General features: G+C 40.4%; 1 protein-coding gene across 1 annotated transcript in view; it reads left to right on the forward strand.

Annotated features, from left to right (window-relative positions):
- The window catches only part of LOC135247634 (pro-neuregulin-3, membrane-bound isoform-like), a 292,814-nt gene that overhangs the window by 245,910 nt on the left and 33,989 nt on the right, over positions 1–12,915 (forward strand). Inside the window, exon 5 of the mRNA XM_064321340.1 lies at positions 6,067–6,093. Within this exon, the coding sequence (XP_064177410.1) occupies positions 6,067–6,093 (27 nt within the window). The remainder of the gene's footprint in view (positions 1–6,066; positions 6,094–12,915) is intronic.

Raw genomic sequence — 12,915 nt, forward strand, 5'->3', positions numbered from 1 at the left:
CTCTTACCTACTGAATAAACGAGTTCTCAACCAAGCCAGACTGTACTAAAAAGTGCTACAACGCCGTCAACAACACGTGTGCAGCAGCTTCTGGTCCGGTCTAACTCCAGAAATTTGGGTCGGCTAACATGTAGGCTAATAGGCTATCCTGTGTCTATGAGTCCGTATCTAAGGTAACAGATTAAACTCTGAATTGCAGCACAGTTAAATGTTTTTATTTGAATGGTACAAATGAGCAAAACTTAACGTAAAACCATAAATCAATCAAATTAATCTCCCTAGCCCTGTCTTGCTTTTTAAAATGGTGCGGTTGTGCAGTGTAAATATAAAGGTTTTTCCAAGACCGTCTGAACTGGCCAGCTAGCTTTATGATTCGCCGCCACTCGTCACAGCATACCGTGAGTAAATCGCTGATCTGAAGTATTGATGAAGGGTTAATTTAGCTCTGAATATGTGTGATGCATATCAACTCGTTGCCGTGATGTTATAGCATACCATACTCTGTCTCTGCTTATACTACAGAAACTGTTCACTCCGTTCAGCACAAAGTCGACTTTGCGTTGGCGGCAACCACACTTCACAATTTCTGCAGGAATTGTCTAGTTTGAGTTACTGTTGCCTTTCTATCAGCTCAAAGCAGTGTGGCCATTCTCCTCTGACCTCTGCTATCAAGGCATTTTCGCCCAGAGAACTGCCGCTCAATGGATATTTTCTCTTTTTCGGACCTTTTTCGGATTCTCTCTAAACCCTAGAGATGGTTGTGCGTGAAAATCCCAGCAGTTTCTGAAATACTCAAACCAGCCCTTCTGGCACCAACAACCATGCCACATTCTACATGTCTACAGGCCCAAATGTTTTTTTTTCTCAACTTCCTGTCAGACCTTGCTTAATGGCCCATAAACACAGCACAGATTGCAGAGATATTCTGAAAAGGAAAAAAAAACACATCTATTGGTAACTTTGAAGTTCCATGTCCCAATCCATCATGGAGAAGCTCTCCCCCCGGTTCAAATGGGGGCTTTCAATTTTTGCTTTTAAAGATTTTTCTGTGAACTTTACTCAACAGAGGCAGTTTTTTTTTTGCCTGTGTTAAAATAACATGTTTTTATTTATTCATCTAAAACAGCCACTCTACTGCTGTCTGTCATTATCCATAGTTCCCTGGAGATGACAGACATCTATTTTCTAGAGTTGCTCAAACAGCAAGGAGCTGTGACTCGGTGTGTAATAATCAAATGCAATTCATTATGCAGCTGGCAGATTCAACTCAGTGCTTTAAGGGCAGCTGTTTCCTAGTGTGTAAGCAGCCAAGCAGAAGCATGCTGTGTATACATCCTCATGAGAATACAAACTCGTGTGTATGTATATACCATAGGTCAAGATGTTGTTTGCTCAGTCTAAACTTAGCATGCAGTACATTTTTCCATTTCTATAAATATATGTCCAAATATTTCAACAAATAGACTCCTAAATATTAAGTGTATTTAAACCTAGAATATGGTGTCCTCTAGCCAGTGCTCTCGGAAGCCTTTCAGAGATAGTTATGTTGAATTAAACACTTTTGGAATGCAATGATGTCTGTGTTTTAAATGTCCAGTAAACTGGGATTACTGAAACTGGTCTTATCTCTCCCAACCTGCCCCACACGTCCCTGCACGCTTTTCACTGCACGCTGCTCAGCTTATTGTTTCCAGGTCACGGAAAGCATAATACATTGTAAGCAATGAGATACTGAGTAAACACAGCCTGTGGAGTATGTCAGAGATACCCTGAAACTCTCTCCGTCCTATGAGTTTTCCACAGCAGGCCAACGTGCTGACATTTCCGAGTGGGTGAAAAAAGCTTGGCTGCATTGTTTATCAGTGGCAAGATACATGTTGACCTGCAGCTAGAAGAGACTCCATGCGAGTACCCTCCAGTGAGCTGTTTTGCTGACATCTTTGAGTGGGTCTGCTAAAGGGATAAACATTGATACTCTGAGTGGGGGGATTACAAAACATCTGCTTTGATACACACACTGTGCCCAGTTTGACTGCATTGTTTCTCTGGGAAGATACATGTTAATTTACAGCTACATAACTTGTGCGCATGTTCAATACATTTCAACGCTATTTAGCAAACTACATATAAAATCAGCTACTCAGTTAAATCTATTTTCATCCTTACTAACCAGGAAGCTGGAAAGAAACTGGCCTGCAGTAATATGCATTTTTAATCTTCTCTATCAAGCTATAGCTGGATAAATCAAATTATTGGGAAGTTACGCCTAGGCGGGGCATGCCCCATACCTATACAGCACTGAGAATTTGGCACTTTTCAGGGTTCCCCATAGAAATAACTGCAACAGCCACAGACTCTCAGCCCTTAAAAACATGAATTTCTGTACATTCTGACCCCATTTCAACAGACAGAATTCATAAACAACTTCACATGTCCACACAATAAAGGCCCAAACTAAAAGGATTTTGTGTTTTCTTCTTATTCTTTTTCCTGCCAACAATGCTTCTAGCCCACAAAGAATATGTCTCCCCATTGGACATTTTACAGACACCAGCCAATCCTTCACTTACACCAGCCAATCAAAATGTCACATAAACACGCAAAATGGACATATCTTTTTAGCCAAGAAAATTGCCAGTCTCAATAGCTAGCCTGTTTGTGGCTCAGTGGTAAATGTCATGGTCTATGGATCTTTCAGTCACAGGCTCAAATCCCACCTGAAGCTGATATTTCATTTCTTACACATGCTCATTTGCTCACTAATGTCTATTACTTCTCAACTATTGCTTTTGCACCTCATCTACCCCGTCTTTCACCAAACGTATAGACTGCATTATGACATACCATCTACACGTTCAGTTAACTGGCTACAATATAGCCAGGCCATATGGATAAAACCGAAGCTCAGCTGTGCCTACTGGCCTGTGATATTCACACCTGGAACAGCTACTTCATGGGGGCACACTGCTAAAGTAAATGACTGGGTAGCGTGAAGTAGGAAGACTGAGTCCTGCCTTGGCCTCTGGCAGATCTTTTCATATCTAACACTACCATTTTCTAACACTTATATTTGCTGACTAATAATTCTCTATTGGTTTACAACTTTTGCTTTTGCACTTATCATAATATCACAATCTTCAATGCATATGTTTACCACTCACTCACGGGCAACCATATGCATTTCACAACGGCACATTTATTGATTTTCTTTAAAAGTTACACCAGCTGATACCGTTTCTACTAACTATATTTCTTCACTTGGCTACTGTAGAACACGTTCTTATCAGCAAACGCCACATTTCTACGTTCATGTTCCCTTGCCCTGTTCTCTATCTACCCACATACAAACAATTACTATGTTTGTACTGTCTGCAACACCCCATTAAAACATTTCATTTATAAACATGACTCATTCATAATTATAACTACTAGTACTGAATGTGAGAAAAGTAAAAATGCACAACAGTTTTTCGATGCAGTTTCATACATTAGTTCAACAACTATATAAACAATAATCAGTAATACCGTCTGTTTTATATACCACTCAATAAGAAAACTCATCTCGCTCATGGTCACTATATTTTCTTTGCACTATAGTCTGTGATCATGTAAAACTTTACTTACATGCCCATTCTGCTAAAAACATTGTTTCAACTACTTAATTTCATAATTTGTCCTCATTTCTCTCATACTACTGTTATTTTCTGATATGCAAAGATTGCTGGGAAATATGCCTATGCTGCTGTCAAATCTTCCTGTTCTCCTTCTCAAATTCTCATGTAAGCTCAGTTGTCTAGCTAACCAAAACAGCTAAGAGGAGTCTGTAACAAGTTCTCCAGTCCTTCTCCCCACAAAATCACACAATCTGTCATTCTTAGACGCACTACTCCTTTATTGTGCGCTCACACAAAACCAAAAAAAAAAAAAAAAAAAAACCACACACGATAAGGATGGGGATTAGCTGACACGTCGCCCCCACGCGCATCTCTCATTCAAGCGCCCCGGTCTCACTGCAGGCAGAGCATATAAACAATTAACAATGAATTGTCATTGCACACACCTGGGGTTGTAGCGCCAGCTAAACCGCTCCCTCTCCGCCCGCAGATGGCACCATAACCACACCTCCCCTTCGCAGAGTCCTACCTACAGCTAAGTGTATCAAAATGCCTTATAAAACTTAGAAACACTAAACTCCACAAAATAACAGACAATGGAGCAGGACAGAAGGGTACACAAGTTGCAACCTAGGGAGCTCAAATTCTACGAGCTTCCTGATAATTTTGTCAATGAAAGCTTGTTGGATAGCCGTAAAATCAGTGAGTACATACACTGGGGACATGTCTTTCGTTGCTTTTCTGATGGTGCAAGCATCTTTTATACTTACGCCACCGTACTCTTTGTCACAGCCATTGTACGTATATAGCAAAGTGAAAGTGATAAACGGTACTCGTTGATCAGACTGTATAAATTGACACAAGGATAGCCATAATCCACAACCGTTTCTTAAAGGGTTACTTCGCATTTTTACACGCAGGTCTGCTTTGCTGCTCATCACAAATGATGTCCTCAAATTGGCACCCCCAAAATCTCGCTCTGCCTCTCAATCAAACCAGTCTACATCCGGGACTGCCTACACTGTATGCGTGTTTGCATGTGTACGCATACTTCTCATAATCTGCATTTACTGTTCTCACTTTCTCATAACACACACTTTGCAAAAAGAAATGATATCTCATAAAAAACACATTTTCAAGGTCCATGTGACTTGAAACAATTTAGGAAACACTGGGTAGCATTTGCTTTGGTATACAGCTTCTTTAATTTCAGTGAGGCAAGATAGCCTATATTGTTTGTAGTAGAGTAACTTGGTGTCATTTTGATATCAATACTTTTGCTGGCAGGCCTAGATTTTGCCAGTTTGAATGAATGAGTTATAGACAGTGCTTTGTATGCGTGAGTAACTTGGCAATTTGTACATTGAAAATGTGTTTTTTATGAGATATCATTTTCAGCAAGTTGAACATTTTCAAAATAGACAGTTATTGAATTTCATAGGTAGATAAGTTAGATTGTTTTTTATTCTGAAACTAGCTAGATAGTTAATCATGAATCTAATTTGATTCCTAACCTGATAGCAGCATTTGTGAAACATATCTTTCACAAATGGAGGGATAGAAGATGTGCAGGGACTGCAGTTCAGGCAGTGTCCTGCTTTGGTTGTAAACTGGTGCTGGAAGAAGGTGCTGTTATGGAAGAGTGAGCGTGAGGCCCTGTTGTGCGCTCTCTCAGTCACAGTCTATTACGGAGCCTCCACACCACACTTGCTTCAATTTACTCTGTCATCTGCTAACAGCCATGTACTCATTGCAAATAACTGACTGAAGGATGTGACAGTGGTGATGACATCATGCAGAGAGCTTTATAGACACTCTACTGCAGAATTAGAGGCTACAGAGACAGTAATTGAAGAAAGAAGAAAATGTTTTGTATTTCTAATACAGCTCTGTCTCAGCCTGTTTTAGTTGAGACAGCATGAGCACAATCTCCTGTATTTGGGCAGCAGGGTCACTGAGTAAATAATAGCACACATTCTCAGTGGTATAGCTGTGATAATATGAAAGTACTCACAATTCGTCCTTGAGGGTAGTGTTATTTGGCCATTATGATCAGTGCTTCATTGAACTGGGCTTTGGGGTTAGTCCTATAGCAAGTATTACTCAACTTGATGTGTACCAGCTCTGTGGATGTCATTCACTGACTGGAACACCCAGTTCCTCTGAAACTCACACCTGATCCGAGATCAAGAGAATTAGCGACATCTGAAGTTGTGAATCAGAACAATCTGAGAAAATATCCACTCTGTGGTGGCTTGCTTCTGTCTGAAATTCATATTCTGTGCATGTATATGGATGTAGAGGGTAATTGTGCAAGGTATTTATGCAAATATTCACTCACATTGTAAAATGTTAAACCACAAGAATATTGCTTCTTCTTTGTATTGCTTTAATATGAATATTGCACATTGCTGTCTAATCTTTCGTTCTCTTCTTTTCTCCTGCCACTCAGCGGAACACCTGGGCATTGAGTTTATGGGTAAGAGAAGCTCTTGTTTGCATTGAGATTCACTGATCATGGCTGTGCATTCTGCTGAAGGAATGTAACCCAAACTATGGGTGACTAAAGCAAGGTATCTATGTGTACATATCATGCACACATGTGAGTGCATGTGGACTCTCCAACTCTGCCCATTTTGGAATATTAATGTTCTGTGGTCTCCATGGGAACCCAGAGACCATTGCATCAGGAGATCACTGAGGAAGATTTATTCTGTTGGCACAGTTACTGGCAGAGTGCCTGCTGGTGTGTAGAGAGCATGTGTAGTACCTCCCTGTGTGACAGACAGGAACAAGGCTAGTATAGTTTGCAAAGATGCTTTTCCATCACTAAATCAAACCACGGTAACTTTAGTTTGGATATTATAGAGGTTGGGAGTTATTGGGGGTTGGTTTAAATGCATATGCATTGACCCCAAGAACTGCATCCCTCTGGGGGGATGTGAGGGACATACTATGAAATTATCATTTCTGGTGAATTCTAAGGAGAACCCTTCATAATACTGATCAGAATATCCCTATCACGACATGAAATCCCCATCCGAGGTATATAAAATGTCATAAAAAACACGTTTTCAGTGTACAAAAATGCCAAGTTACTTAGACATACAAGATATACACTGTCTATAACTCATTCATTCAAACTGGCAAAATCTAGGCCTGCCATTAAAAGTATTGATATCAAAATGACGCCAAGTTACTGTACTACAAACAATATAGGCCATCTTGCCTCACCGAAATTAAATAAACTGTATTCCAAAGCAATGCTACTCAATGTTTCCTCAACTGCGCTGTTTTCTGTTATTTCGTCGAGATGCACTTTTAGTGTTTGTAAGGTTTATAAGGCATTTTGAGAGGCTTATCTGCAGTTAGGTGTCCTCTTCACTGTTTTGCTAAGCTAGATCAGTGAGCTTAAATGAAAATTGGAAGTAGTAGAACCGGAACACTTGATAGTGGAGAATAGGAGCAGACGCATATGTACCAGAAATCTTTGCATATGATAAAATAACAATAGTACGAGAGAAATGAGGAGAAATGATGAAATTGAGTAGTTGAAAACAATATGTTTTTAGCAGAATGGGCATGTAGGTGAAGTTTGACATGATCACAGACTATAGTGCAAAGTAAATGAAGTGACCATGAGCAAGATGAGTTTCCTTATTGAATGGTATATATAACAGACAGTATAAGTAATCAGTTGTTAAAGTGGTGGGTGAAGTAATGTGTGATAATGTGTAGGAAATGTATTGAACTGATGTACTTTTCTCATGTTCAGTACTAGTAGTTATAATTATGATTGAGTCATGATTTTAAATGTAATGTTTTAGTGTGGAGTTGCAGACAGTACATACGTAGTAATTGTTTGTATGTGCATAGATAGAGAACAGGGCGAGGTAACATGAATGTAGAAACGTGGCGTTTGCTGATGAACGTTTTCTACAGTAGCCAAGTGAAGAAATATAGTTAGTAAAAATGGCACAGTGGTCAGCTGGTGTAACTTTTTAAGGAAATCAATACATTTGCCATTATGAAATGCATATGGCTGGCCGTGAGTGACTTTTGGTAAAGAAAATATAAGTGTAAGAAAACGTTAGTGTAAAATATGAAAATATCTACCTGAGGGCGAGGCGGGATTCGATCCTTTGACCTCTGGCTTTCCAGTGTGTATCTTTGGCAGTACGCCACCAGGACATAACTATTCAATGCATGAAATTTCATGGTCAAACCTGTCCGTGGTTTTAAAGAACAACACAGGCCAGTAAGCACAGCTGAGCTCTGGTTGAATCCATATGGCCTGGCGATATTGTAGCCGGTTAAGTGAATGTGCAGATGGTATGTTATAATGTAATGTGTACGTTCGGTGAACGGCGGGTAGATGTGGTGCAAAGGCAATTGTTGAGAAGTAATAGACCAATCAATCAATCAATCAATCAATCATTTTTAATGATTGTTCATAGGTTCAAGTCATAGGTTCAAGCCCAGCCAGGAACAATTATTAGTGAGCAAAAAAGCAGGTTAAAGAAACTTGTTCCTGGCTGGGCTTTAACTTCATGATCTGTAGACTGTAACAGTTACCACAAAGCCACGAATGGACTAGCTGTTGAAACTAGGAAATATCTTGGGTGATAATAGAACAGCTCCGTTGAATCCATATGGCAATTTTGTGGTTAACTGAACTGAACATGTAAATGGTAATGGTAAATGGACTGCATTTATATAGCGCTTTTATCCAAAGCGCTTTACAATTGATGCCTCTCATTCGCCAGAGCAGTTAGGGGTTAGGGGTTAGGTGTCTTGCTCAAGGATACTTTGACACGCCCAGGGCGGGGTTTGAACCGGCAACCCTCCGACTGCCAGACAATCGGTCTTACCTCCTGAGCTATGTCGCCCAACATGTAGATGGTACATCATAATGCTGTGCATACGTTCGGTGAACGCCGGGTAGATGTGGTGCAAAAGCAATAATTGAGAAGTAATAGACAATTATTAGTGAGGAAAAAAGCAGGTTAAAGAAATTTGTTCCAAGCGGGGCATGAACCTGGACATAGACTGTGACATTGACCACTTGGCCATGAACAGGCTAGCTGTTACGACCGGAAATGTTTCAGACTAAAAAGATTTGGGTATTTTGCGTGTGTATGCAAGATTTTGATTGGCTCGTGTAGGTGAAGGATTGGCTGGTGTCGGTCCAATGGGGAGACATTTTGTTTGTGGGATAGGCGGCAGGAAGAAGAAGAAAAAGAAGAAGGAGGAAAAAACGCAAAATCCCCTTAGTTTGGGGCTCTATTGTGTGGACATGTGCTGTATAGGTATGGGGCATGCTGCCCCGCCAAGGTGTAACTTGGCGGGATGGCATACCTGCCATCCCGATTTTTTTTGTCATCATCATCCTATATCATTGAGTGGGTTATTTGGCCTGTTTTGTAATTTTGGGGAGGTTGTAACCCCCCTATCCACCCCCCCCCCAAATAAACAACACTCTTGAGTCAAACTAAATCAGTATGTACCTCATTCAGGCCTGACCTCCTGTCTTTGCCTCTCTCCTCTTTTCCCTCTTTCCCCTGACTGCCCAATATGGCAAGATTTTCTTCAGGTTGCTGCAGTGTCTGGGCAATTAATTGTGTTTCCAGTCAAAGGGAATGTGGTGTTTCAGCAGATCCGTGAGTTGGTCTCTGGCAGAGCAGATCTTTCAGGCAGGTGTCTGTGATGAATTGGAATTGACTGGGGTTCTGCGTGCAGGCAGGCTGGAAGGGCCACGTTGCTGTGACTCAGGTTTCAGGTTTTGCTTCAGTTCCCACTGTGTCTGTCTGTTTGCTCTGCTCAGAGAAGCTTAGACTTTTGGCATCGCTTTGGATATGCAATATTCTGCTCATGTATGTGTTTGCAATGCAATGCAATATTCTTTCATTGCAGATTCTTCCCACACCATTTTCTATTCCTGACCACACAACCCTATACACATGCTTACTTTTGGATTACCTTCTACTCACCTGAACACACATCTATTTATCCACAAACACACTTGAATGCTGGCATAGACACTCACACACCTAAGTAGAATGTATTTTTTTATAATATGATTTGTTGAAACATGTAGGGAGCAATATATGGTGATTCATATAGTGTTCCAATTAGTGGCAAAGAAAAATGTAAGAATTGACAGAAAAAGTATAGGCTAATTCCATCCATCCATTATCTACACCTGTTTGTTCTTGGTCAGGGTCACAGGAAGTGCTGTAGTGTACACCCTGGACAGTTTTCAAGTCCATCACAGGGCACCCACACCATTCATTCACACACTCATACCTAGGAGCAATTTAGACTTTCTAATTAACTGGCTTGTTTTTGGACTGTGAGAGGAAACCGCAGGGAATGCACGCAGACACAGGGAGAACATGAAAACTCCACACACTAAGGCCCCAGCCAGGATTTTAACCAAGGACCTTCTTGCTTTGAAGCAACAGTACTACCCACTGTGTTGCCCATAATTAGATTTGAACAAAAAATGAAAGCAAAACAGAAGTCCAAACATTTTGAGTGAAAAATAAGTGTTGCAAGCAAATTTTTTTTTTATGCAAGAGCAAAAAATAAATGAATGAAAAAATAGTTTAAATTGAAAACTTTTCAATGCTAACTCAATTGTTTCAATTTCAAAGTCAAGTTGTGATCAAATAGCTCCCCTATTGCCTGCAGTTCTGCCATCTTGGATTATGATTCCATGTTGCTTTGCTTTTGGTTCCTCTTTTTCTTTGGCAGAGAAGGCTTTGCCTACACAGAACCCCACAAACCCAGGGGGCCCAGAGCCCATAGTCAAGAAAACAAACTATTTTTTTCTTTAAATGGGTCAACTTACATAATTCCAACTCACTAATTGATACAATTGCTTTTCCCTGCTTGCCTTTTTAAACCTATGTTTATAGTATATTGCTTTCGCGATCAATGATTTTGTGGGAAAAACAAGTATTTTCAGAACTGTACAACATTCAATCTGGGACTGCATAATTCAGATACAGTGCTGCATACCGGAATTGGAATATTACATTGTGCAATGCGAATTCGTGCATGGTGGATTGAGTGATTGGCCTCACTAGTCTCAAAACTGATAAGGCTGGCTCTGGTTACATCCAAAGGAATTTACTGTAAAATTCACCACCAAAATATCCATCTGCACCTGGGGGATTTTAGTTGCCGGAAACTTTGGCCTGAGAACTCTGTGAAGTGTGATGCTGATGATTGGCGATTCTTGTGCTCCACACACCATCACTTTTTCATTCTTCCCTGGCTCACACAGGAATGCTGCATTAGGATGCTGGATAACTTAATTACACCTGGCTTCAGAGACACAAGCAATCTCTTCTTGAATGCTATACTGATTCGCAGTGTTGGGGAAGCTACTTTGAAAGCATAGCTTTGCAAGCTACCAATTACTTCACACTGGAAGAAGTTGAACTACAGCAAAGCTACCCTAGGGAGAAATCTAGTTTGGTTAACAAAAGCTACTTAGAAAAAGTAGTTCAAACTACTTCGTAAAAAAATGATCAAATTGACAATTTACATGATACGAAATTCTAACAAAATATAATACAAAAAAGTCACAAAAAATGCCAGCAAAAAATGCCACTCAATTGAGTTTACTGCAAAAAGTGAATGGTAAATGGACTGCATTTATATAGCGCTTTTATCCAAAGCGCTTTACAATTGATGCCTCTCATTCGCCAGAGCAGTTAGCAGTTGGGGGTTAGGTGTCTTGCTCAAGGACACTTCGACATGCCCAGGGCAGGGTTTGAACCGGCAATCCTCCGACTGCTAGACAATCGGTCTTACCTCCTGAGCTATGTCGCCCCAAGTGTCTACTTGTTCACAGGTCATACATAAACCAAAAAATACCCCACTATTCATGGGAAAGTGCAAGGAATGTCAGCTTTGGTTTTGTATACAATGTCCATCAGTCAGACACCTACCTTCCAGAAACTAGAGTCCAGGTGGGGGTATTGCACCAAGCAGGATTACTCAGTTAGCCAGGTAACTTCTAATATAGAATAGCATGGCATCTATAATGGTCCATAGAATTACCCTCTATATCATTAGATCAACTTTAAATAAAATTGTATGCTGTTACAATATTAACCTGAGGTGGCAAAAGAACAGCAAGCCAACCTCAGCCTAGCCAGACCTTCATTTGAATGATTCTGGCTAAGCTATTCATAGTATTGGATTGATTGCAGACATCTTGGTCAGCAAACACAGGTGATTGTAATCAAATAGTAGGTGATTATCATGAAAGACCAGTTCCATGCATTGTGCCATATTGTATGGGCGGCAAAACACATCATGAGAATAGTATGACTAGGTCAGCTAACGTTAGCTAATGTTTGCTTTACGTCAGCAAACCTGACATTAGCTGATTAGCGACGTGTTCGTTTTTGATAGAACAATTGTTGTCAGATAAATTAATGCTACAGACTTTTGTCGGTGGAGCTAGTCAGTGTCATGTATTTGCTTAAGTATGGCCATGGTGATTCTTCCTCAGGCTGAGATTTGGGAGGTTTATCCATGATGACGCTGTCGCTGTGTGAGCACTGAGCAACGCCCGCACTATTGCACATGCACTACACAAAGGTCAAGTGTGTGGTGGTGGCTTTCGTATTTGATTTATCCTGTATTTTGAACATATGTAGGTGATTGCATTAGATACAAAAAATTATGCTGACTAGGCAGAAAACAGGCAGAAAGGCAGGCAGGCCTAAGAGTGTTTTGGTCTTACCAAGCTATTCATACAGTATAAGGCCCTCAGTTCAGGTGGGTGGGTATTTAGGGTCCAGGGGAAACTAGTGTTAACAGTTACTGGAGCCAGAAACAACCAACAGGGCCTTGTCTTGTCCAAGTTGTAGCTGATAAATGGCTGCACCTTGGGCAAGACAAGGCCCTGTTTTCTGTTTCTGGCTCCAATAACTCATTCCAGATCAGTAAGAAGCTTTTTTGCTTAATTTACTGACTTCTTTTGTTACAATGAAATTACCCAATTATTGCGTGGGTATTTGGGATCAACCATGCAAAGATGGACTGAATAGGAAACCAGAGGATTTTTACTTGTGTCCTTTTTTCTGGACAAATTGAGAGTTTGTTCACCCAGTATCAAATATTAAGGTAGTCTTTTTAATGTATTGGTAAAAGCTGGAATATTCACATTGACAAAGGCATTGTCAGTACCTGATGAAGAAAAATTTTGTTAAATCTGAATCTCCTGAGGTTAACAATAACTTAACCCTCCTGTTATGTTGCGGGTCAAATTGACCCTTTT

This window comes from Anguilla rostrata, chromosome 2 (assembly GCF_018555375.3).
Source record: "Anguilla rostrata isolate EN2019 chromosome 2, ASM1855537v3, whole genome shotgun sequence".
NCBI classification, from domain to species: domain Eukaryota; kingdom Metazoa; phylum Chordata; class Actinopteri; order Anguilliformes; family Anguillidae; genus Anguilla; species Anguilla rostrata.